This window comes from Heloderma suspectum, chromosome 11 (genome assembly GCF_057233095.1).
Source record: "Heloderma suspectum isolate Gila_16-S chromosome 11, 16-S_ref, whole genome shotgun sequence".
Lineage (NCBI taxonomy): Eukaryota > Metazoa > Chordata > Lepidosauria > Squamata > Helodermatidae > Heloderma > Heloderma suspectum.
In genome coordinates, this window is record NC_139468.1 from 24,060,173 (window position 1) to 24,087,347 (window position 27,175).

At 46.8% G+C, this 27,175-nt stretch overlaps 1 protein-coding gene across 1 annotated transcript in view; it reads left to right on the forward strand.

Annotated features, from left to right (window-relative positions):
- Window positions 1-11,062: 11,062 nt before the first annotated feature.
- Window positions 11,063-27,175, forward strand: part of TM6SF1 (transmembrane 6 superfamily member 1) — a 33,851-nt gene continuing 17,738 nt past the window's right edge. The window contains exons 1-5 of the mRNA XM_084817222.1: window positions 11,063-11,217; window positions 18,141-18,244; window positions 19,380-19,477; window positions 23,877-23,980; window positions 25,621-25,703. Coding sequence (XP_084673348.1) covers window positions 11,126-11,217; window positions 18,141-18,244; window positions 19,380-19,477; window positions 23,877-23,980; window positions 25,621-25,703 — 481 coding nt within the window. The 5' untranslated portion in view covers window positions 11,063-11,125. The remainder of the gene's footprint in view (window positions 11,218-18,140; window positions 18,245-19,379; window positions 19,478-23,876; window positions 23,981-25,620; window positions 25,704-27,175) is intronic.

The window sequence follows — 27,175 nt, forward strand, 5'->3', positions numbered from 1 at the left end:
CCAATTTGGATGGCTTTAAAAGCGGGTTGGACAAATTCCTGGAGGAAAAGGCTATCAATGAGAGCCAGCATGGTGTAGTGGCTAGAGTGCTGGACTGGGAGTCGGGAGATCCGGGTTCTAGTCCCCACTCGGCCATGGAAGCTCACTGGGTGACTTTGGGCCAGTCACATACTCTCAGCCCAACCTACCTCACAGGGTTGTTGTTGTGAGGATAAAATGGAGGAGGAGGAGGATTATGTACGCCACCTTGAGTTCCTTGGAGGAAAAAAGGTGGGATATAAATGTAATAAATAAATAAAAATAAATAAATAAATAAATGGCTACTAGTCCTGATGGCTGTGTGCTACCTCCAGGACTGGAGGCAGTGAGCCTATATACACCAAGTGCTGGGGAACATGGGCGGGAGGGTGATGTTGCGCTCATGTCCTGCTTGTGGGTTCCTGGTCAACAGCTGGTTGGCCACTGTGAACAGAATGCTGGACTAGATGGACCTTGGGCTGATCCAGCCTTAGGGCTCTTCTCATGTTCTTATGAGTTTATAGCACCTATGAATGGGCCCCAGCCGGTCCACCCCTGAATAAAGGAAAAGAAATAGGAATCCCCCCCCCCATTTCTCTCGGGTCTTGTTTCCTCGTATGGATTTTTATTTTTATTTTTAACCATTAAAAACAAACAAACTAGTCCTGCGTGCCAACATCAGGTCCAATGCAAATATAGTCCATTCTCCCCATATTGCAAGTGTGGAAGATAGTGGCCCATAACCTCCCTGCAATGTATTCCACTGTTAATACTGCAAGATGGGAATCCAGCTAAGGCTGAGTGGCTTACAACAACCCTATCGGGAAGTCCAATAGTATTATACCTCTACTGCATGTTGGGGGTCAGTCTGAAACTGAGAATTTAGCTTCTGCAGTGTTGTCCAGAGGTTTTATACACATATAGCAGGCTGGGAGCTGAGCTGAAGATGAGAGCAGTTTACCACACTCCTGCAGTGTCCGGTGGTGTTATCCCCCATGTTGCAAATTGGGGATTGGGCTGAGACAGTAACAAAGAACAGCCCTGCAATGCAGTCTATCTGTTGCAGTTTGGGTGGCTGTGCGGAGAGTAGCTTATGACGTTCCTCAGCTGGTCAGTCCTGCAATGTAGTCAATTGCCAATATTGCAGGTCAGAGGCGGGGCTGAGGTTGTTTTGGATTTCCAGGCAACAATCCACCATACTCAGGTTACAAAGTCAGTCTACTTAAATGGACCTGAGTTCAAATGAGCATGAACTCATCCCTTTGCTGGTACCTTTCTGTTTTGGGACAGACACACTGGTACCGAAGCACAGCTATAATAAAACTGTGGATTCCTCCACTGATTTCTATGGACAGCTCTTCCTTCTGCCCAGCAATCTTTTTACCCTTGAAGGCCTATTTTACTGAAACCAGAAATTCAAGGATTCTGTGTGTGCACTTTTTCTCATCTGTGTGTGACTGCTCTAATCATCAGTCTTAGGGATAAGAAAAATTAGAGTGATACAATCTGAACTTCCAATTTCTACTGAAAGTCACTATTGGCAATTATTTTCCATGGATGCAGAGTAGTGCTGGGCCATCTATATAGTAAAAATCCTCTATACATTTTCATTTGAGGTTAGAGTAGAAAATCAGTTCACATTTATAGACTGACAGTGCCAATAAGAACTGAGATCACTTCCCACTCAAAGAAGCCGGTAGAGCAAGCAATTTTAAGGACTATGTGAGGATAATGTCATTGTATAGTTTAGTCAGTCAGTAGCACTGGATTTAGTTTTATCTGTGTGTCAAGAATTTCCGTGTCTGGTCTCTTCTTGTTTAGACAATAATGTTCTTTCCCATCCAAGTGTAGCTTAAAAAAACAGCAACACAAGAAAAAAGGAGCCTTGATGTTTCCCATCAACAGTTACCACCTGGACAGCAGACTAAGCAGGGACACAGGTCATCTGGTCACACTCTTCCCTATTATAGTGAGACATATTATATTTCTACTTAAATTATAGTCGTGATTTCTAAGTTTGCATCTATACATATAAATTAGCATATACAAATTTTATAGAAATTGGTGTCTTCTTTTGTTCTCTTTTTTGAGCAATGTGTTTCCTTTTTTGGGGTGATGTGTAAGTGGCCACCCCAGGAGTAAGATCCATTACTACTGGTCCCAGAGCATGGTCAGAAAGCAAATGATGTGGCCCATCTGCCTTGCTGGTGCTAAGTAGGTCTGGATCTGGTCAGTGGCGGAATGGGAGGCCACCTGGGAATCCCATGAACGCCATCTTGAGTTACATGACCAAGGTAAGGCAGGAGGGATATAGAAATGCACTAAACAAATGCATAAGACTGTTCTGCACATGATGTATCCCTCTGCCACCAGTGTATCAGGAATACATACTGAAAATCCGGGCTTCGTCTGAGCCTTGCAACCTGGTTTCAGCAGGGAGAGATAAGAACAAAGAACAGAGCACCTGTAAGAATGTGCACAGCACCGTCTCCTTGACAAGCAAATATAAGAATTTGCTACTGGGGAGGAAGATATTTTCCCCTGGATTTTCCTGTGCTTCAAGATGCTGCAGAGCATCTCCTCTAGAAAGAAAGTGTACAATGCACATGCTAGGTGCTATTTTGGAAACACTATCTTCCCTGCCACTAGGAGAGCCAGTGATGTAGAGGCCAGAGGTTGGTTTGGTGCTGTTTTCTAAAGGGACATTACTTACTCAAAATTTGCTGTTCTTAAATTGCACCCCCAATTTACTTTCTGGGAATGAGATTTCCAGCTGATCTCATAAACAAGGGGAGGCCAGCCTCCAGCCCGTGACCTTACCCAATCTGGGACACGGAGGGCTGAGCATCTTCTGTGGGCCACTTCCTCTCCCCAAACCCCTTCCCCTGACCTGGAGAGAGGAATCCCCATGTTATCTCCAATCTCTGGGGATTCCCCCGCCAGACCTTTCCTGCGCCACTTGTGCCCAATCGGGACACGAGTGGGGTGGGAAAGAGGTGCTCAACTTGGCTGGCGCTTGCAGGAGCCAGCTCTCGCCAGCACTGTCTGAGTCGGTTTCTCTTTGCAAGGAGAGGCACAAAGTAAAATATGTAGGTGATGTGTGAGGATGATATGGGAGGGGTCAGGGCTGAGGCAGGGCTCCACCCCTGCAATATCGTCCAGCCCACCAGTTTGGTCTGGGGGAGCAATTTGACCCCTGGACGTGAAAATAGGTTTCCTCTTTTCCCTGTCATAAATGGACCAGTGTTAAAACTGCTTTCAGCTCAATATGTAATCAATGTAGCGTATCCTTCTAGTGCCCTCCTAATGCACTGGAGTGCATCTCCCATCATTTCCAGTCAGCATGGCTAACGGGACTTGCAGCCCAACACCCCCTCTCCGGGAGACCAAGGTTGCTGAGTGCATGTACTGGAGGTTGGGCCCGAAGGGCAGTCTGGGGATTCTGCTCGTGTACCGTCCACCCTGCTGCACGACTGACTCCCTGACCGAGGTGCTTGAGGTGGTCTCTGATGTGCGTGTACAGTCCCCTAACTTACTGGTGTTGGGGGACTTCAACGTACATTCAGAGGCCATCCTCACAGGAGCACCTCGGGACTTCATGGAGACCATGGCCTCCTGGGAGCTGCACCATATTCTAACTGGGCCCACCCATGTAGCCGGTCATGCACTAGACCTTGTGTTTGTTTCTGGAGAAGCGGGGAGTGATCTGGAAGTCGGGGGTATATACACCACCCCCTTGTCATGGTCAGATCACTATCTGGTGACGTTGGACTTCTCGGTTCCACAACCCCTCCGCAGGAGTGGAGGACCCATTAAAATGGTCCGCCCCAGGCGTCTTATGGATCCAAATGGATTCCTGAACGCGCTTGGGGATTCTCTGGGGCATGCCAACGGCCACTCGGTTGAGACCCTGGTGGGTGGCTGGAATGCCGCAATCACTGGGGCATTAGATCGGGTGGCTCCGAAACGCCCTCTCCCCCTGAACAGGGCTCGGACTGCACCATGGTTCAATCCGCAGTTATGAGCTCTGAAACAGGAGGTGAGACGGCTAGAGCGCCGGTGGCGGAAGTCTCGCTCCAAAGACGATCAGACACGGGCTAGAGCTGTATCTTCAGCCTATCACGTGGCGGTGAAGGCAGCAAAAAAGGAATATTATGCTGCCTCCATCGCGTCTGCAGAGTGCTGCCCCAGGAGGCTGTTCCAAGTGGTCCGGAGCCTGGTCGGTCCTGTGGCTCCAGAACCACTGGAGCATTCTAAGTCCTCCTGTGAGGCTTTGGCAAGGCACTTTGCAGATAAAATTGATCAGATTAGGTGTGTTACTCTGCACACTGTGGATACAGTTAGCGAGCAAGAGGCGGCCTGTGGCAAACCGGTTTTGTGGGATCGGTTCCAGCTTCTTCCTCCTGATGAAGTGGACAAGGTGCTTTCATCTGTAAGGCCGACCACCTGCTTACTTGATCCTTGCCCATCTTGGCTCATTATGAGCTGCAGAGAGAGACTGGGTGAGGGGATCAGGGCGGTGGTGAACGCCTCCCTTGAGGAGGGAGTGATGCCATCAGCCCTCAAGGAGGCAGTGATAAGACCGCTCTTAAAGAAGCCCTCCTTGGATCCTCAAGTTCTGAACAACTTTCGCCCAGTCTCAAATCTGCCATTTTTGGGCAAGGTGATTGAGCGGGTGGTGGCGGTGCAGTTGAAGGCACACTTGGAAGAAACTGATTATCTAGACCCATTTCAGTCGGGCTTCAGGCCTGGGCATGGGACAGAAACGGCCTTGGTCGCCTTGGTGGATGATATGAGGAGGGCTCTGGATAGGGGTGAATGCTCCTTCCTTGTTCTCCTCGACCTCTCAGCGGCTTTTGATACCGTTGACCACGGTATCCTCCTGGACCGCCTGGAGGGGTTGGGCATTGGAGACACTGTATTGCGGTGGTTCTGGTCCTTCCTCTCCGGCAGGTACCAGAGGGTAGCACTGGGAGAGGAGGTTTCGGACCCGTGGCCACTTACTTGTGGGGTGCCACAGGGTTCCATCCTCTCCCCGATGCTATTTAACATCTATGTGAAGCCGCTGGGGGCTATCATCAGGAGGTTTGGGGTGCAGTGTCATCAATATGCGGATGACACGCAGCTCTACCTCTCATTCAAATCTTCACCAAGGTTGGCCGTAGAATCCCTGTCCAAATGTCTGGAGACGGTGAGTGGCTGGATGGGGAGGAATAAGCTGAAGCTCAACCCTGACAAGACCGAGGTACTTTTGGTGGGAGACAAGAGGAGGCTGGGGGATGTTGACCTGGTGTTGAATGGGGTACGGCTACCCTTGAAAGACCAGGTCCGCAGCCTGGGGGTCATTTTGGACTCCCAGCTGTCCATGGAGGCTCAGGTGTCAGCTGTGAGCCGGACAGCGCTGTATCAACTCCATCTGATACGGCGGCTGCGCCCCTTCCTTCCCGACCATCTGCTCCCATCGGTAGTACATGCCCTGGTCTCCTCTTGTTTAGACTACTGTGATGCGCTCTACGTGGGGTTACCCTTGAAGACGGTTTGGAAGCTGCAGCTGGTACAGAACGCGGCAGCTCGCCTGATTAAAGGCAGCCACCGGCGAGATCACATCACTCCAGTGCTGAAGGAGTTGCACTGGTTACCAGTTGTTTTCCGGGCCAAATTCAAGGTGTTGGTTTTGACCTTTAAAACCCTATATGGTTCCGGCCCAGCCTATCTTAAGGAGCGCCTCCAGCAACACCAGACAGGCCGCTTAACAAGATCAGCCTCGGATGGCCTTCTCTCTGTCCCATCAGCCAGGACAGCTAGACTGGTGGGGACGAGGGAGAGGGCCTTTTCTGTGGTGGCCCCCACTCTGTGGAACTCCCTCCCTAAGGAACTCCGTCATGCCCCCTCTTTAATGAGCTTCCGTCGTGCATTAAAAACGTGGTTATTCAGGCAGGCATTTGGGGTGGGTTAGGGTATTTAAAAAAAAATGTTTATGGTAAAATTTTATTGTTTTAAATTGTTTTATGGTGGGTTGTACATCGCCCAGAGTGGCTGGGTGACCAGTCAGATGGGCGATTAATAAATTTAATAAATAAATAAACAAACAAACAAACAAACACAGGAAGGCTGGTGTAGTGGTGAGAGTGCTGAGCTTCGACGGGGAAGACCCGGATTCAAATTCCACTCAGCTGTGAAGTTCATTGGCTGATCTTGGGACAGCCAGCACCTTTCTGCCTTGCCTATCTCATAGGGTTGTTTTGAAGATAAAATGAGAATGTCACTCTGAGCACCTTGGCCAAAGGATAGGACCCAAATGTGATTAAATTCGATTCAGGAGGCGCCCACCACATCCTCACAACACCTTATTTGCTGCATAGAGCAGGAACCCAATTTAATCAAGCACACAATATGTTATTTTAAAAAGCCATCTGCAAAAGTAGGAAACCTGCCAGTCATAATTTTGAGTTGCATCTAAATTTAATTCTAATCCACTTGCTCTGAGCAACATAATGAACAATTTTGCCATCTGCAGGAAATTTGATGTAAGTTCCAGCATTTAAAAAATACTCATGGACACTGATACAATTTATCCTTTCCAGATCTATCCAGATCTATAGATGTCTGTGTCTAACTCTAATTAGCAACTTTTAAAAGCTTGGGAAATGCATACAATTTTTTTCTTATTACAAAATGCTATAAAAGGCAACAGCATTATTAGCTATTGGTGGGCAACTGCCAATTCTAAATGTTTTCTAACTGAAAATGCGAACGTGGTGTGCTGTTGAGCCACAGTGATGTTTTCCCTAGACAAAACTCTAGGGGTATTAGAAAATAAAAATATTTTTTATTTAAAAACATTTTTCTGTGAGTCTCACTCTGTGCAAGAAATTGTTCTGTATTACGCTAGGCATAGAGAAGGGGTGTTGAATCACTTACAGCCTGAGGGGCAAATCAATTTTAGAGAAGCTTTCGGAGCCTGCATTCCAGTGGTGGGCAGGGCCAAATGCAAAAGCGGGCAGGGCCAAAATACCAGCATATTTTATCCTATAGCTCTAATTGCCAGTAATGAAGTCTTAGGAGAGGCACTTCTCAACCTTTTAGAATGGAGAAAAAACTGCACAAAACCCAGGAAACCACCAAAAGATGGGCAGTGGGGGGGGGAAGGGGGGGCTAGAAGGCTGGATTAGGAGCCCAGACAGGCCAAATTTGACCATGGGCCCAAATTTCGACACCTCTGGCTTCGAGGAAAGGTGTTGCTGTGACCCCATCCCACTGATAGAGGGAAAGCTCAGTTGCAGTAAGGCCTATTTTTAAAAAACCCTGTTGGACCAGGCCAAGGATCTGTCTAGTCTACCATCCTGTTTCCCACCGTGGCCAAAGTGATGCTTCCAGGAGGTCCACATGGAGGACATTTAGTCAATAATAGACCTGTGTTTTCCCTCCATGAACCTGCAGTAGTCTAGCAGGCCAGAGCTTGCAGGGACACATTATGGCACTTTTTTTTATTAGCAGGAACCAGGACATCCCCCCCCCCTCAAAATTCTCTCTTCCGTCTGTGCTTAGCTACAATCCTCACAGTAGCTGGGGGGAAGTCGATTTTCCCAGCAATAATATATTGTTTCTTGTTGTAAAGTGTTTTGGGTGGCTTGGTCTTCAGTGGACAATTAAGGCCAACTAGCTTTACAAAAGATGAACTCCTGGTGTAGATGAAAACTATTAGAACTGTTTTTTTTTAATATGGATCAATATAGCTGCGTGCATTTTTGGCCTTTTCTTGGGGGTGCAGTTATGGGGAATGTCATGACGAGTGCCTGCCCTTCAAAATTGACCACTTCCAATTGGTACTGAGGGTAGGGATGTATAAGAATTCCATTTGGGGGGTGAAAACTCAACAGATTTTTCTGGTTTGAAAAAATTTTTCAAAAATTTTTCTGGTTTGAAAAACCTTGGCAGATTTCGTTCTCTTTCCCCCTGCTGAAGTTGACTCGATCTGTAGTGAGTCGATCCAATACGTGGATTCAGGTTTTTTAATGGCAGCAATCTGTGCAAATTTAATTGGGGGGGGGTCTTGAAATGTGCACAGATGGGGTTGTTGGTTTTAAAAAATATTTTTCTATTGGCGATCTTACGCAAGTGCACATGACTGGAAGTCTGCCTGTCTGTTCTGTAGCCCTGTAGAGGCATGTTCCCCTCTTGCAAATATCAGTTTCATCCCCTCCACACACAACTTCCTTTAGCCCAGCAGAGTTCTATTCAGTACTTGCCAACAAATTTCTCAGTTTCATCCTCCACTTTGGCCCAGGGAAGGGAGGGGGGGCTTCCCTTGGAAGTTGAAGTGGAGGATGAAATTGACAAGTTCTTTTCCAAGTACAAAATATGCCTCTGCTGGGCTAAAGGAAATAGTGTGTGGAGAGGATGAAACTGAACAAGGATATTTACAAGAAGGGGAATATGCCTCTGTGGGACTACATAGTAGTCAGGCAGACTTGAGACCGTGTGCACTTGCGCAAGATCACCATTTTTTTTAAATTAAAAATTGCAACCCCATTTGCACAGATTTCATGACCCCCCCCCAATCCAATTTGTAGAAATTGCCATTTGCACAAATGGCAGGACCTGAAAAAAACATGTGCAAAACGTTTCTGGAATTGGAAAAAAGATCTGCTACGGTCCACTGCCACTTACCAGAATGGAAACATGGCAGAATCCCATCAGGCTTATATGGAATGGAGGTCCTAGCATTGCACATCCCTAAGCATACTGCCTCTGAACACGGAGGTTCTATTTTTGTGTAGAAGTTGTGGTAGCGGTACTGCCATTAGGTAATTTTAGATGCTGGGCTTAATGGTTTTAGCATTAAGATGGTAATAATGTGTATTACTTCACTTACTTCAGAATGCTGTGAGCCAGCCTTGCTGCAGGCCCTCCTGGCCATTCTGCTGACTGGGGCCCTGGACTCCAGCCCCAAAGTCCTGCCTTCACAGCACTACTGGTTGATAGACCTATTCGCCCTGAAGATGAGAGTACGGTCAGTGTTGGTTTTCCTCCTTGGCTCAAAACGACTGCCAAGAAAAGCACGTAGCCAGAATGCTTGAATGTTTTGAGAACCTATTCCTTTCTTCCCAGCTAAATATTCTGCCCCATTAGAACACATTAGCACACATGTTTCCTTTCTGCCAAAGAGAGAAGAAACACAAGCATGGGTGGTTTTCCATGTGACGAGCGATGATTCATCTCGAAATTTGTCATGCACGCTAATTTATCAGTCAAAAAGAATAGAATCATAGAATAGTAGGGTTAGAAGGGGCCTACAAGACCATCAAGTCCAACCAATGCCCTGCTCCATGCAGGAATCCAAGTCAGAGCATCCCTGACAGATGGCTGTCCAGCCTCGTCTTGAATGTCTCCAGTGTGGGAGAGCCCACCACCTCCCTAGGTCACTGGTTCCATCATCGTATTGCTCTAGAGTGATTGCAGTTGTCTCCATCCTCCCAGATGTATGCTATGTATCAGACTTGCACCTGGTGCCCTCTGGATGTGTTCAACTGCAACTCCCATCAGCCAGAACCAGCATGGCCAGAGGTTGGAGGTGATGGGAGCTGCCATGCTGGCTGGGGGATTTGGGGAGTTGTAGTCCAACACATCTGGAGAGCACCAGGTTGGGGAAGGCTGTACTATAATATAGAACCACTTACCCAGGAGTAAGGACCATTGAACTCAACAGGACTTATTTCTGAGTAGACACATCTAGGATTGCACTGGAAACCTGTTAGGCCATGGGTGGGAAACTTCTTTCAGCCTGACAGCCAAATTCAGTTTTGGAAAAGCAGGGGGCAGGGCGTATTTCAAAGGTGGGTGGGGCCAAATGGGAAAGGGGTGGGTACGGTTACAATAGCTGGCATTGTTTAGCTTAGAGAAAAGGTGAGAGGGGGGTTACTAGCGGTGTACAAAATTATGCATGGTGTGGAGAAAGTGGATAGGGAGAGATTTTTCTCCCTCTCTCATACTACTAGAACCCAATGGGGTCATCCCATTGAGCTGATTGCAGGGAGATTCAGGAAAGATAAAGGGAAGGACTTCTTCCCACAGGCCAGAGTTAAGCTATGGAATTCACACCCACCAGACATAGTGATGGCCACCAATTCGGATGGCTTTAAAGGGGGGTTAGACAAATTCCTGGAGCAAAAGGCTCTCAATGGCTACTAGTCCTCATGGCTATATGCTACCTCCAGTCTCAGAGGCAGTGTGCCTATGTGCACAGTTGCTGGGGGACCTGGGCGGAAGGGCGCTGTTGCACTCCTGTCCTGCTTGTGGGTTTCCCGTGGGCAGCTGCTTGGCCTCTGTGTGAACAGAATGCTGGACGCGATGGGCCCTGGGTCTGGTCCAGCAGGGCTCTTCTTATGTTCGTATCAGTGGAAGGTGGTGGCTGTGATTCCGGTGGGGCTGTGCGTCCATTCTGGGTTTCAGTCAGAGCCAGCCAGCACTCTACAGGAGCTATCCACGGTGCTGAGCCCTATCCCCCAACTAGGTTCAGCACCTTGAATAGCGCCTTCCGAGTGCTGGCTGGAACCCTGAGTGGGTCCATAGCCCCACCGAAACTGGAGTCACCACCCTCCATTGGTTCCTACGGTCTTGAGAGGGTGGGGCCACTGGGGGAACCCCGGGGGCGGTACTGCCCCCCCCCGCAGGGCCGGCTACGCCACCGCCCGGAGCCGGCGGCCCCCCACCCCCGCGCGAGGCGAAACCCCTCGAAACAAAGCCAGCCTGCCGGAGCGAGCCGCGGGCGCGCCGTCACGTCCCTCGCCCAGCCCGGCAGGCCCGGACCGCGGCGGGAGGCGGCGCGTCACGCCGAGCCGAGGCGAGCCGGGGGCGCTGCTGGCGCTCGCTGCTGGCGCTCGCCCGAGCAGCAGTCGTCGGCGGGGCGGGCTCGGGCTCGGGCTCGGGCTCGGGCGGGCTCGGCGGGGCGGGCGCGGCGCGGATGGGCCGCCCGAGGGGGGAGCCGTGAAGGGCGGGCGCGGCGCGGCGCGGCGCGGCGCAGCCCGGGGCGCGGCGCGGAGGCGAGGCGGGGCGCGCTGGGCAGGGCGCCGGACGCCGCGGGGACGCGGGCCAGCCCGCCGCCGGGATGAGCGCCGCGGCGGCCACCGGCGTCTTCCTCTTGTCCCTCTCCGCCATCCCCGTCGCTTACCTCTTCAACGCCTCGGCCGCCGCCGGCAGGTGAGCCGGGGGGCGGCGCGCGCGCGGCCGAGGGCGCCTCCGCACGTGCCGGCGGCGCGACACGCGACTCGCGCGGCACGCCGGCGGGTTGCGAGCGCGCGGGGACGCCGCTCGGGCGGGCTCGGGAGCGGAGCGCAGCGCAGCGCAGCGGGGGAGCGCGCCGCTCGACGGGGACGGGCGGAGATAGATCAGGGAGGGCGGGAGGGAGAGCTGCTCGCCAGGGCAAGGGAGCCCTGCCCGGACCCGTAGATAAAGGGTGGCTGAAGGCTGCAGCCTTACCCTTCCCAGGTAAGCGTGAGGCGCCGCAGGTTTAAGGGGCATATCCTCGTTGAGCACCGTGGAGTTTACGTCTCAGTAAAATAGCCATAAGGCCGCATATAAATAAATACTGAGCCCGCGGGTGGGTGGGGATAGAAGCGGCAAGGTGCGTTTCGGTGTGCGTCTCACAGTTTTGTTCCACATACTAGATTTCAGAAAGAAAGAAAGAAAGAAAGCAAGCAAGCAAGCAAGCTGGAAGCGGTGGTGGTGGTGGGCTGGTGGGGGAAGTGTCACCTGTGGGACAGACAGACCCGTTGGGAATTCTGGGAGGCACCTCATATACGAGTGCTTCAGATGCTGAGATCCTCTGCATGGGAGAGGCCGTAGATCTGTGGCAGAGCACCTGCTTTATTTGCAGAACGTCCCAGGTTCGATCCCAGGCATCTCCAGGTAGGGCTGGGAAAATTCCTGCCTGAAGCCCCGGAGAGCCATTGCTGCCAGTCAGTGTCAACAGTTCTGGGCTACATGGACCCAGGGTTCTGACTCAGTGTAAGGCAGCTTCCTGTGTTCCTATGGCTGGGTTTTACTTTCTGAGTCAACTCGCATAGGATCATGCTGCATGGTGGCGGTCCTGTGCACGCTGACTTGGGAGTACAGCACATGGGATTATGTGGCATCTGCTTATTGTGAGTAAACATACATAGGTTTGCCACTTAAATTGGCTTTTGGCTTCCATCAGTCCACACATTCAGGTTTCCTTGCCCCTGCCCTGGTGAAGTCTGTTGTGCATAGCTAGCATTCAGGCATGCAACAAATCCTGCAACAGGTGATCATGGGCACCATTAAGGTCCCATTCATACATTACATAGGGCAAGCCCAGCTCTGTCACTGAGTCAGCCAGACCTAGCTCCTTGATCTACCTGTATGATGCTTGTCACCTTCACACCCTACCTTTTTAGGTGTACATTTTAAATAGCTTATGTATGTATTCATCTAAAAATATAATGTGTGAAAATGCTCTAGTCCTCATGTGTGAAAACTTCACAGCAAAATTGCTTTTTGTTCTCTTTCTTGCTGTTTAATGTAGTTTTGAATGCACAGAATCCAGTTTTTAATTTAGCTGTGGGACGTATAGGAAGGTACATTTAAATGTAATAAATAAATGGGTAATAAAACTGTAATGTGCTTTATGTACTGCTGTAAACAGACCTTGGAAGTGTGTTATTGCCATAAGGTTGGATCCAGACTTAGTCATGCTTAGAGTAGACCCACTGAAATCAATGAGACTACAGTTAGTTAGGGCACAATCCTATGCAGGTTTAGAAAGTCCTACAACTCCCAGCATTCTGGCTGGGGAATGCTGGGAGTTATAGGACTTTTTTTCTATCTAAATGTGCATAGAACTGCACCCTTAATCAACTTTAGCCCCATTGATTTCAGTGGGGCTGCCCTAAGCATGGCTAAGCCTGGATCAAACCCACTGAGTTGTATACCAACATCTGGACTAAGTGAATGAGGGAGAACATACTCTTGCCTTAACAGCTTTTTCCATTGTGATCCTGTGAACAGACATAATAATACTCACTGATATGTGCTGTTTGAGTGGTCAAAATGTTTCAGATATGTTACAATGACCCTGTAAGGTGGGACAGTATTTTTATCTCCATATTACAGATGTGGGGCTGAGAGATAGTTGGCTTGCCTGTGATGTTCACTAACATGTTCATGGTTGAAGTGAGATTTAAGTTTGTGACTTCCTTGCTTGCATTCTTAGGATGCAATGCTGTGCACACTTACCTAAGAGTAAGCCCCATTGAACAGAATGGAACTTAATTCTGAGTAATTGTTGCACACAGGATCACATTCTTAGCCACTACTACCCTAGCTACTGCAAGTCATCAAAGAAGCCTGGCTAAAAGTAGAAGAACTTTTCTTGTCTCAAAGTGGAAATGCTCCAAAAATGCTTTTCCTGAGTCTGTAAAGTCAACTTGAAAACCTGCATTGGCCATTCAGTTTCAAAACATTTCTTCTGCTTTTTATCCCATATTAACAGAATTCACATGTGCACACAAATTACACAAGTGAGGATCAAGGGTGCAGGCATCGGTGTAAGAGAAGATAATATCCTTTATTGCAAAACTTACTGAGAAATGCTTTCTCAAGGGATGTAGTCTTTACAATTAAAACAAGTGAGTGGATCTGCTCGCTAAAACCTGCCCAAACCCATACTTCAAAGCTGCAGTCTTATTATTCCAAGGTAAGTATGTAGCTTCGCAGATTTCATTGGAATATCCTCACTGAACACAGTGGAGCTTATGTCTGAGTAAATGTGCAGTAAGGCTGAAATCCTAAACGCATAAACACAGAGAGCAATTCTAGGCATGTTTCCTCAAAAGTAAGTCCCACTGTGTTCAGTGGGGCGTACTCCCAGGTATGTGTACATAGGATTGCAGTCTAACAGCGTAACCCTATATATGTCTACTGAGAAATAAGTCCCACTGAATTCAATGGGGCTTACTTCCAGGTATGTGGGAAGTATTGGATTGCAGAATTGTATGGGGAATAGCCCCTTTGAACACAGCCACACTAATTTCTGAGTAAAAGCGGCTAGGACTGTGCTGTAAAAATGCATGCCGTGTTCAAAATGCATTAGAAATAAGCAATACCCTTTCTTCTTAGGCAGTTGTTTATCCTGCACATCTTATACAGCTGTTTGATCCTTCTTGCTACTTCATTTGTGCATGAAAACACCTTGAGCGGGACAGTTTAGCCTTTGTGAGTGTTGCGTTTCGCATTACGTAGATGCTGGGAATGCCAAACGGTCTGTTCCAGGGTCTGTTCCAGTGTGTGTCGTATGAGGAAACAGTCTCGGGGAGGACCCAGGGGGCAAGTGGCGGAGAGAGAAAGCGGGAAGCTGGACCCTTTGGCTGCTTGCATAAGCCGTGGTGGTATTTTTAGGCACTGCACTCTGCTGCCTGCAAGGGACATTGTGTGGAGTGAGGAACAACAATAGCTAGCAGCTGCCTTCTCCGGAGGAAGTGCCAGCGGCGTCATTTATCGAAAGACAAGTGCCAGGGCCTAGGCCTGTTTCGAAGTTGGATGCCTTGTGACCTGGAAACCCATATCCCCTAACTCCAGATAGGAATGGCTGGGCGGGAGCTGGTTGTGGTGCTGTTGTGAGGGGTCAGTATTCTAGGGCACCCGCCAGGGCTCACACCCCAAGAGGGGCCCTGCTGCTGATCCACAGAGCCCCTCGGTCCTGTACCTCCTCCTCTTCCCCTGTGCTCTTTGCTGTCTGTTCAGGTGGCCTCTTCACATGTATGAGCGATGCCAAGAGGAAGTTGGAGCAGCAGCCCTCTGCTTCCCTGGCGTTGCCGTTCTGCGCAGTGGTGCTCTTTGGGCATGATGGGAGGGGCAACACATGGGCAAAGGTGACAGTAGCAGGGAGGTGGGCCCACGTGCGCTAAGACATCTTGCCTTAAGCCCCCCCCCCCCCCGCAAATCTGGACCCGACACTGGCTGGTTATGATTACTCAGTGGTATGCAAAAACTCTTGTCTCTCTTTCTTTTTTGGCCTCTTTTAAAGTCCAGCCCTGCCACACTCTCTCTCTCTCTCTCTTAATTAATTAATTAAATTTCTTAATCTCCCATCTGGCTGGTCACCCGGCCACTCTGGGCTATGTACAATAATACAACAGTTTTTTTAAAAAATTCAACATTAAAACATCGTATTTCTAAAAATACCCTAACCCACCCCAAATGCCTGCCTGAACAAGCACGTTTTTAATGCGTGGTGGAAGCTCATTAAAGAGGGGGCATGGCGGAGTTCCCTAGGGAGGGAGTTCCACAGAGTGGGGGCCACCACAGAGAAGGCTCTCTCCCTCATCCTCACCGGCCTAGTTGTCCTGGCTGATGGGACAGAGAGAAGGCCGTCCAAGGCTGATCTTGTTGAGCAGCCTGTCCGGTTTTGCTGGAGGCGCTGCTTGAGATATATATGAAAGAAAGACTAACAATAGAGTATTACTGAGCCCTTGAGGGCAGAAGCCGAAACATTTAGCTCAAAATATATTCTTTTAAAATACTCTGTTGATAGTCTTTCTGTCATTCTTATACATTTTACCTTAAGATTGACTGTATCCACAGAGGATCCGGCGCCTCCCTGTTGCTTTGCTGTTTCGCCGCTTTACACCAACTCTCTCTTTAAGGTTCTGGGGCTCAGTCATGGTGAGTTATAGCACTCTTTCCCACCCTGGCATCGTGCTGATGTGTCAGACTACAACTCCCAGTATTCCCCCAGCTACCCCATGCTGGCTGGGCAACACTGCAAGTTGTAGTCGAGCACCTCTAGAGGAAATCAGGTTGGGGAAGGCTGACACCGGAGTGTGGAAGTGTGGATATCTTTATTACATTTTTACCGCTTCTTCCAAGGAGCTCAAGGCTCCATTTATGGATCAGCCTCCCATTTTATTCTCACAACAACCATGTAAGCTAGGCTAGGAGAAGAGATAGTGTCGAGTCCAGTGAACTTCATGGCTGAGTGAGGATTTTAACCTGGTTCTCCTTAATCCAGCACACTCACCATTGCACCACATTGATTTTCCAGAATTTATAGTTCTGACTATTTTGTCCCCAACTGTTGTTATTGTTGTCTGTTGCTGAAGATTTGGAAGAGGAGGATCAGTTCTTGGTCAAGGTTCTTGGTGCAGGGGAACACTGTTACCTTAACCATACATTTTCTGAATATGAAATGTTGCTTTTTGAATCAAAATCTGCCAACTCTAAGCCGGCTTGTAGCTTTGTAGAAATGCCTTCCTGTGACTGTTTGAAGCAAGAAAAGCCCGCACATCTAAAACAGCTTTATCAGCAGATTGGAAAACAAGGCTGTCAGAAGTAGAACCTGCATGCTAAAGTTCAAAAGCTTGTTAGGAAAGAAATAAGGGCCAAGAAAAAGTTAACAGTTGTGAGATCTCTGCCATCACCATGAGTGCAAGATCCACAAGAAGAACTGGGCCTGGATACCTCTAAGGCAGGAGTCCCCAATCTTTTTTGGGTCAGTAGGCACATTTGGAATTTTGAGGAAGTGTCATGGATGCTCTCACAAAATGGCTGCCATGGGAGGGCTTGCCCATTCACAAAGAGGCTACCATGGTGAGAATGACTGGTTGCAAAACACTCATTTCCCAGAAGGCAAGCTGGTGGGACTAAAAGAAAAGTAACCCCTCCCCAGACATGGTTTGAGCTTTCAAATGTTCAGGCAACCCATGGTTTAGACAGCCTGGGTCCTCAGCCTTTTTGAGTCAGTGAGCACCTTTGGAATTCTGAGAGAGCCTTGTAGGTGCTCTCACAAAATGGCTGGCATGGGGCAGCTTGCCCATTCATAAACTGGCTGCTCTGATGGGTATGGCTGGTCACAAAATGCTAATTTCCCAGAAGATAAATTATGAGATTAAAAGAAAAGTAATTTTGCCAAGAATCTTAAGTACAAGGCAGGGGTGGAGATCTGAGCTCCAAAACACAAAATCACTCTTTTGAGCCCAAATAACAATAATGCCAATAAAAATCAGGAGGGGCAGGGAACACGATAGACTCAAAGAGAAGTGTCCATAAGCACATTGGGGGTGGACCACAGATTTAGAGGTGTTTTTATTTTCTCTCTGCTCTGCACTCCGTTTTCTAGATGGGCGGTGGAGACAAGACTCCAACGATGGCTTGTCAGCGTCACTCCAAACCCTAGTTAGCACAAACCATGGTTTGCAGTTCCAGTGTTTAAATTATGATGATGTTAAATTTCTATCCCACCTTTCTGTGAAAAAAGACATTCAAGGTGGCAGCAGTAGTAAAATTCAATAAAAACAGAAATGCAATTAAAACATAAGAACTGATTAAAAATGAAATTAAAACACATTAATAAAATAACCCCCCCCAACCAGTTAGAACCTCCTTCAACAGCAATGCAGCTTAAATGCGAAACTTCCTTCCAGCCTCTCCCACTTCTAGTCTCTCCCTTCCCTCATCCCAGGTACCCCCTTTTCCCCATTGTCCAGTGATCACAAGGGGTAGTTTTGTCAATTCAGGCACAAAGCACCCTTAAGCCTCCTTAACCCTTGGCGTGAAACCTGAAATGTGACAACACATAAAAACTGCACAGTTTTAACCACTCCTATTTTGCAGGCATGATTGTTTTGTTGAAAAAAAGGAAGTGAAATATACGGTATGTTTTCTAATGAGCAATTCCTTTTGCCCACTGAACCATAGAATGCTAATCTGTATTTTCAGAAAGAGAAATCAAGCAGGCCTTCAACTCAGTGACTTATTATTCTATGTTAAAGCTGCTATACAAAGGCCGAATCTGCTGAACCCTGCGAATGGGGAGATTGCTCTAAAATACATGCATGGGGTTCTTGCATTTCCCTAATGCTCTAGGGAGGATGAGTCAGTGGTCTAATTGTCTTTCAGGGAAGCTTGTTTATTATTACTGGTCTTGTCACTGAGGAACCGCCAATAAGCTTCCAACCAACCCAGCCTGGAAACACACACACACACACACACACACACACACTCACTCACTCACTACATTTTCTTATTTGGTTTATTTTAGGAAATTAAGAAACCATTGAGATGATCTCTCTCTCTGCCCACCCCTTTCCTGGTTTTAATTCCTGCAGCTCCTGGGTCATTGTAGGAATTGGATTGTTGATTCTGCTCTTAGTGGGTCTAGCAGCGCGATTCCTAGTGAAAAGAAAACCACCGCGAGACCCACTCTTTTATGGTATGTATTGGTATGCTGCAGATAAGTTAAACAGGAGCATCGCATACATCATTATTGTATTGGGTATTAATGTCGCTCAGCTCTGATTTAATGGAAAACCATGGTTTCCTACTTCAGCCTTGCCCAACCTGGTTCCTGCCAGATGTGTTGGACCATGCTGACTGGGAATTATGGGAGTTGCGGACCAACACATCTGGAGGGCACCAGGTTGGGGAAGTCTGCACAAGGTGAGCCTTCGGCTTATGCACTCTCCATCCTCCTTTTGTGCATGTGAGAAGGAGATTGAAAGTTTCTGCTTTAAATTTTAAACAAACCACAGTTCTCTGTGATGTCCAAACTTGAGGGATTTTGACTTCTCCAAACTATGGTTAGGGAGAACAAGCCAGGATCTGATCCTGGCTTGTTCTCAAACCATAGTTTAAGAAAAGCAAAGTTCCTCATGAACAGATGTCACAGGGTACTGTGATGAATTTAAGATCAAAAGCTCCTCTTCCTCATGGGCATAAAAGAGAAGAGGGTGGGGACACACACACATGCGCGCGCGCTTGAGGGTTGTCGCAGCTCCTTCGTATAGCGGGAAAGCATGGTTTCCTGTTACATCTGAGCCAAGCCTATGTATACCTAAACATGGATAGCATGACTGATTTGGCCAAGCCACTAGCTCAAATATTAGGATTGGAAAAGGTTGTGTGATGCAGGGGGGGGGCAGTTTGTTGTACCACAACTGTATCCCAAGAAGCTCTGAGGGCTTTTCTACATGAGGCTTCCAGATTCTTTGTCTGGAATTAAGATTGGCTCCTTTAAGATTGACTCCTTTATGCCCAAATATACCAGAAAAGTTTCACACCTAAAGCAGGACTGAACAATTTAACCCAGCCTTCCCCAGTCCAGGGCCCCCCAGATGTTTGACTAAAACTCCCAGCATTCCTGACCACTGGTCATGTTGTCTGGGGCTGATGGGAGTTGAAGTCCAAAAGGTGCCTGTTGGATGAAGCTGATTGAGCCCCTACACGACACTGACTGGTCGAGTTGAGTGAGTCTTTAGAAGTGTTTAGCTAAAAATAAAAGAAGTCCTCTTAATTAGATACGTAATTAAAGTGTGTTTTAATTCCTTCTTTTCCTTTTGTATCACCAGTTTATGCCGTGTTTGCTTTCACCAGCATTGTGAACTTGATCATTGGGCTCGAACACGATGGAGTCATAGATGGATTCATGACCTATTACTTGAAAGAGGTAGAGGATTTTTGCTTTGTTTTTTCCCTCCTCCCTCTCAATCCCTTTTCCTTTTGTTTCGTGTCTTTTACATCATAAGCCTGAGCACAGGGACTGTCTAATTATTAATCACCTTAAGCTGCTTTGGAAGCATTTTTGGGCTGAAGAGCAGGGTAAAGATGCTGTAAATAAATAAATAAAATAATAAATATGAAGATAATGTATCATTAAGGGTTAGGGAGATGGGTGGCTGATAGGAACCCTACTTTGGACACTTACGTGAAAGAATAATAGGCTCTGAAGCTGTAGTGCTTGTGCTTCTTTGTACTTTCGAATGCAAATTGCTTTCATAAAGCTGAAAATGATATTGGCCTCTATGACTTAGCCCTTTGTTGGAACAGACAGTAAAGTAACAGCATAGCTATTTGTCTAAATAGTCTTTTTGGGTAGGATCCTAAACCCATTAAAGTGATTGTCGGATCGTTTATTGACTTCAGTGAGAGGGAGCATTCCTTTGAACTCATGGAATTCTTACTGCATTTGCTTGCAAATGTTCGTAATGGACTTGTATGGAGCGATGGTGAAATCGTGTCTCAGCTAACGGCAAAGAAACTCACACCGAGTGTAACGTTTTGCTGCGCTAGGCATAAATGTTTCATCTGTTTCCATGGAGGTTTGCAAAAACGTGGCAACGCACAGGGCAAATAATGAAATATGTATTTTTCATCCAGGATAAGAAATAATAATACTTATCTTTCATGTGGCACTTTTTAGAGTGCCCCAAATGTACGTTTCTTTGCTTGATTTGATTTTTATTTATTTTCATTTTTATTTGTTTTCACTTTTATTTCATTTTTAACCCACCCTTCCTCCAAGCTGGTTGGGACATCATAGGTGGTTTTCTCTGCACTTCTCCCCGCACCCCACGTTTCATCCTCATAACAACCCTACAAGATAGATTAGGCTGAGAAATGGTGACTGCCCGGTGATCGTGGCTGAGTGGGGATTTGAACCCAGGTCTCTCCCCTCGAAGCCTGACACTCTAACCTCTGTGCCACGTGGGCTTCTTTTTTCTCCCACCACCCCTTGTTTTGCTTAACATCCAATCTGAAGAAGAATTCTGGAGAACTCAAAAGCTTGCTCTTTATTCCTGTGTGTCATTTTAGCTGGTCCTAATAAAAGTATTACCGTACAGTGGTAGGTGAGAGAACAGTTTTTAAAGCAGTTTATTTTTAGGAGAGAAGCCATAGCTCAGTTGTTAGAGGTAGTGCCAAGCCGAAACTCATCTCCAACTTCACCATTCTTTTCACAGGGGCTGTTCACACAACATGCTAACCCACCCTCAGTGGTTGAGTGTGGGTTGTTTGGAACCATGGGTAGCGTTTTGTCTGAATGCAGCCAAGGTGGCTTATTAACCATGCAGTGTGGCTTCTTTTCTCAAACAAACCACTTTGAGAACTCATGGTTTGTTGTTGGGTTGTTCAAGGTGGTTAGCAAGCCACCCTGGCTGAGTTCAGGCAACACGATAACCCACCTTGCGGAAAACATGCTGTGTTTAGACAACCCACGGTTCAAAACAACCCACACTCAACCACTGAGTGTGGGTTAGCATGTTGTGTGAACAGCTCCAGTGTCTGTGATATTGGGTGGGGTGGGAGTGGAATTTGGTGATGCGGGGGATGAACAGGAGTGACGGAAACCTACTGGTGGCAGCACTTGTCCTCTCAGTTGCTGCTGTGCATCACTTATTTTTACCCATAATATTTAAAAACTCTTTTTTAACTCACAAGACTGCAGAGTGAGGGCCAGAAGCTTTGCTGTCACTCTGATTTGGCTGTATGATGCCACAACATGACAACATTCTTCCTAATAAAGCTATTGCCCTTCTTTGGCTTTTGGCTGTTTTCTGCCTAAAGGATCAACAATTACCTGCAGTTTTTATGATCTTTGTAATATTTAGAATGACATTTAAGGTAGGCTAATATGATTAACCCCAAGTTTTAGATGGGGGTGGGTGGGGTTCATGGCAGTGGTGAAATTTGAATCCAGGACGTGCTGATTTGTTAGCTCAGCTTTTTGGCTTCTAGGCTACAGGAGATACAGCTATGTGCACCCCACTTTTCTGAGCAGTGAGAAGTTCCAGGGGTGCAGTGCTTTCCCAAGTTTAGCTCCCTGGAGACTTATTGATAGTTTGCAGTATTTGGTTAATTTACAAATATACAGGTTGAGCATAGGTGGAGGGATAGCTTACACACCAACAGATAGCGTAACTCCTCTGCTCCATCAGCCAGGTCTGGGTTCCATTTAGTTGGGTCTAAGCCCCTTGAAATCAGTGGGGTTAGATGCATCTAATTCTAAAAGGTATCTGCGAGATCATAATGTCCAACCCCCTGCTCAGGGCAGGCTGTGCAATGCAGGATGCGGCTACAACATCCCTGACAGATGGCTTAGTGGTGCATCTAGGTAATTTTAGACCCTGGACTTCATGGTCTTACGGAGCCCTCCTTTTGATGGCCATAGGCATAACTTCAGTTATGAACCATACAGCTAACATTTCTGTTCTCCTCACCCACAGTCCAAGCTTTGCAACTGCTTCTACATTCCTAATATGTTAGAGCAAAAAGACAACACCAAAACTGTTTGCCAGCCCTGATGGAAAAGAAATACTCTGCACATGTTAAGTTTTGACGTGATTCGTAGCACCATCAGGAACAAAAAGGAGCTTGCTTATCACCTGCTGCTCTCTGGGTGGTTATTGGGACCACCCTCGGCTGCAGAGTCCTGGACTTTGGCCCTAAAGTCCAACCCTAGCTGCACCACTACCTCTGCATAAATCCCTCTGCATAAGATCAGACAGATAAGCTGTAATCCCATACATACTTAGGGCAAAGCTAGACATAATGCAGGAGACCCACGATCAGGAACTGCACCAGTTTTTGTTGTTGTTGAAAAACTAAATAGCAGCTCCGTATGCGTTTGGATCTGGATCAGGACTTTGGGTCTGATGGGAATTATTTGGTATTGCTGCCTGTTAAAAAGGCAGTTAGCAGAAAAAAACAAGAGACAGAACAGAATGAGCATTTACCAGTCCCACATGCACACAAGGCTAAAAAAAGACACCACACCCTTCTTTAGTGAAGGAAAGAAAAACAGTTCACTCACAATATGCTTGCACATACAATGCAAGCACAGCATAGAGTTCCAAGCAAAGTTGTTCTTTGTGTTGCATAACACCGGCAGGAGAGAGAGCTGCCAGCAGTGGAGAAGGTCAGAGAGAGTGGGGGAAGGAAGGGGAGGAGCAGGAAACCACACTGGAGGCTATAGAGATCCTAAGGCTAGCTGTGCCCCAAATTCCCATGCATTAACTAGCTAACTGCAACACTGCCCCCTTCCTGTAACTTGCAGATGGGGCTGCAATATTCCCAACCGTGTTTGGCAGGAGGTGGGTGAATCCTTTCCTGATTAAAATATCCTCCCCCCAAAACTGTAGTTTGCCACACAAGGGAAAACTTACAGATATCTTCATCATGGGTACCTGTAAGTTTTCCTCAAGGGACAAATAGCCTTCTTGGGGGGAGGGATTTTAATTGGAAAAATATTATAGGTGGCAATGGACAATAGTCCGTCCTACCCCCCACAGATGCCATTAATTAAATAAAAACAGAGCCAGTGTGGTGTAGTGGTTTGAGTATTGGACTAGGACTGCGGAGATCCGGGTTCTAGTCCCTACTCGGCCATGAAGCTCTCTGGGTGACTTTGGGCCGGTCACCAACTCTCAGCTTCGCCTACCTTACAGGGTTGTTGTGAGGATAAAATAGAAAGGAGGAGGATCATGTAAGGCGCCTTGGGTTCCTTGGAGGTAAAAAGGTGGGATATAAATGTAATAAATAAATAAAGGATCCTTTACATGGGAATAAGTAACAGTGATCTTAGACAGATACTGCTGAGTACCAATTTCCAGAGGGGTAGCTGTCTTATTCTGTTGCAGCAAAAACAACAGGCTTCCTGCCCCCTTAAAGACTAACATGTTTATTCTAGCATAACCTTTCATGGACGCTGTCCACAGTGTACATGGAAGCTTATGCCAGAATAATTATGTTAGTCTGCTGAGTAAACGTGCTTAGAATTGGGCTGTTGGACAATTAATTTCACTGTATAGATGTCTGGTGTGTTTGAGTTAGATAGTCTTATGCAGCATGTTTTTTTTTTTTTTTAATGATGGCTGATCTTGGGAAGCGATCTTGGGAAGCAATTTTGGTAAGCTGAAACCAGAGATGCAACCTTTAGAAAGAATGCTTATCTCTGGACTGAATTAATGTTATCAGGTTTGTTCTTACTAAGGCTGTTTTTATTCCAGCATCTCTGATGTGATCTGGTCTTATTTGTCACCTGATAACAAAAATGTGTTTATTTTCCTTAGGGGGAGCCTTATCTGAACACTGCTTATGGCCACATGATCTGCTATTGGGATGGCTCTGTTCATTATCTGATGTATCTCTTGATGGTGGCAGCTATTGCATGGGAGTAAGTTGGTTTACCTTTTTTGGTGTGTGTGGGGGGGTAGTATTTATCTTTCATGCTTTAAAAAAAAGCAACTCAAAATAGGCTTCCAAACCAACTGGAAATACAATGCCCTTGACTTTTGTTATATTTTCCTTTTTCTTTTATTGGAATTTTTTTTGTATCCTGCTCTTCTTCAAAAGAAACCAATTTACAACTAAATAAAATCACATTACAACAATAAAAAAGAATGGCAAACAACAGAAAACGGTGAAGAAAAAACCCACAGAGCTTTAAACAGCAGACACCATCTGGCCTCCTTGCCAAAAAAGCAAGGAGGCAGAAACAGTTTTGTTTTCCCCTCAGCTATTTGTTCTTGTGCTGTTGAGGGCTCTTTTTTTTTAGCTATATCTCTGAGGTGAATACAAAGCTTTTGAGTTGGCACTCCTAATCTAGAAACAGTTCAGAGACACATTTTGGGTTTCCTAGGAATGGCTAAGTGCAGAAAAGGGCAACTCAGGGCACAATCCTATGCATGTTTAGACAGAGAAAAGGCCTACAACTCCCAGCATTCCCGGGCCAGCAATGCTGGCTTTTCTCTGTCTAAACATGCATAGGATTGCACCCTAAATTGATCAAGGACCTGGAGCATCTTCCCTATGAGGGAAGGTTACAACAGCTGGGATTGTTTAGCTTGGAAAAAGGGCGAGTGAGGGGAGACATGGTAAAGTCATATAAAATAACGCATGGTGTGGAGAATGTGGATAAGGAGATTTTTTTCTCCCTCTCTCTTAATACTAGACCCAATGGGGTCATCCCATGAAGCTGATTGGTAAGAGATTCAGGACAGATAAAAGGAAAGACATCTTCACACAGTGCATAGTCAAACTATGGAATTTGCTACCACAAGACGTAGTGATGGCCAGCAATTTGGATGGATTTAAAAGGGGGTTAGACCAATTCCTGGAGGAGAAGGCTATCAATGGCTACTAGTCCTGATGGCTCTATGCTACCTCCTGTCTCAGAGGGAGTATGCCTCTGTGCAGCAGTTGCTGGGGAACATGGGTGGGAGGGTGGTGTTGTACTCATATTCTGTTTATGGCTTTCCCATGGGCAGTTGGTTGGCCACTGCATACACAGAATGCTGGACTAGATGGGCCCTTGGTCTGATCCAGCAGGGCTCTTCTTATGTTTATTTCTTCTTGCTCCAGCTGCCAAAATTGCTATTGTATCTGTAGTGGCAAAGCTCTGGAGGTTAGAGTCACATACTACTGAGTTGACAAGTGCTGGGTAATTCAGTGGTGCCTAACTTCACATGTTGAGCATTTTTACACTCCAAACTTGGTGTGAAATGGCCCCTAACCACTGTGAACCCTGGTTTATGTGGAGCCCAGCACAAAAGCCTATTAACCTAAGGTCTACAGCTAAAAACAACAGCAGAAACAATAAACAGCACAATAAGCCATGAGTTCTCGTTCTGGATTGTTTGTGGTTAACAACACATGGTTAGTTGGTGCAGCTGGATTCCCACAACATGACAACCCAGAATTCAACAACCTAGAATTCAGTGCTATATATGGATTGTCATTACATGTGATCTGGGTCCGTGTTGTGTCTCTATTAGTGCACTGATGGTATATGAGCATTTGGTATTTCTGTTGCAGGGAAAATTACCGGACCATCGGCCTGTATTGGCTGGGATCCATCGTGATGAGCATTGTAGTCTTTGTGCCTGGAAATATTGTGGGTAAGGGAATGTCACTTAATCGACTTTGCTTGGGAGGAGCAGAAATTGACTTGTTTTCAGGATCTGGCATTAGATGCAATAACAAAAAAGCCTTTGGTTACAAATTAAATGCAAAGCATTGTTGCATAACTGAAAACGTCTTTGTAGAATCTAGTACACAGAAGAAAAATCAAACTTAAGCCATAGATTTTCGTCTGGAGCATGCAATGTGCCTGGATTTGTATTTCTTGCCTCCTAGGAGGAAAAACACAAACACACATTTTGTTTTTCCATTAGCATTTAGCCCTTGAAACAAATTCACTTAGGGCTGGTTCAGATGTTTGTAAATTGCTCCACACAGAGCAGCCTTTGCGCTCCTGGGACTCCAGCCCTTGGGAAAGAGTAACGTCTACCCAAGAGCATCCACAGATATAAATGGCTGCTTTGTGCTGGGAAGCAGAGGGTGTATATGTGATGGCTTAAAATACTACAAGGTGGAAGGCTGAGTCAGGTGGGGGAACACGCAACGTAGATGTGCAAACTTGCAGGCAGAAACAATGCATCAGTGTTTTCATATTATGTTTTATCATGCTGTGTTTTATGGTCTGAATTTCTGAGAACCACACAGAGAGCTTTGGCTGTTGGTGATATAAGGTGATGGTGGTGGCGATGATGGTTAATATAAATAAACTGCTGCAAATGAAAACAAGCGCCAAGTGCTGAACTAATCAGAGCTGGCCAAGTAACATTGGTGCAGTCTTAGTCCAGTCCGGAAAAGAAGGCTTGGTCTACTACAGTCACCCCCGACCTGGCGCCCCCCACATGTGTTGGACTACAACTCCCATCTCCACCACCGGCTAGGGATTATGGGAGTCGTAGTTGAACACATCCAGTGGGTGCTAGGCTGGGGACAGCTGATGCGCTATCATTATATCCCAGATGTCGACAAGGTGCCAAACATCTTAGAAGCCCATGATGCCCTTTTTGACCCATGTTGGTGCAAGCGTGTCATGAAAGAGGTTTGCACAACCAAAAACTGAAGCAAAGTGGACTAAACAATATGCAGAGCAACTGGAGGTCTGGGGCTCAAATCTGACACTCAGATCGCAAACATCTTCCCTAGGGACGGGCTTAAGCTGCCTTGCTGCCCGCACACGTCATCTGCGCTTTGTGATCATTCCTTCTGAGCTCTCAGCCTCAAGGTGATTTTGAAGGACTTGCATATGACTGTATCACCCAAATGAAACTCTCACTCCTTCACAATCGAGTAACAAGAACACTTTTCTGGCTCTACAACTTGAAAATATTAAAGATGGTTCTTCCTTCTAACATAGTTTACCACCTAGTAAACAAAGTGGTAGACAATCTCACACATCCATCGGTATCTCAAAAAATTATTTAAGTTGAGAATTTGGCAATATATGAAGTTATTTAAATGATTAATTGGTTAAAAGACAGACCATTATTCAACTAACAGTGCAATCCTATGTGTG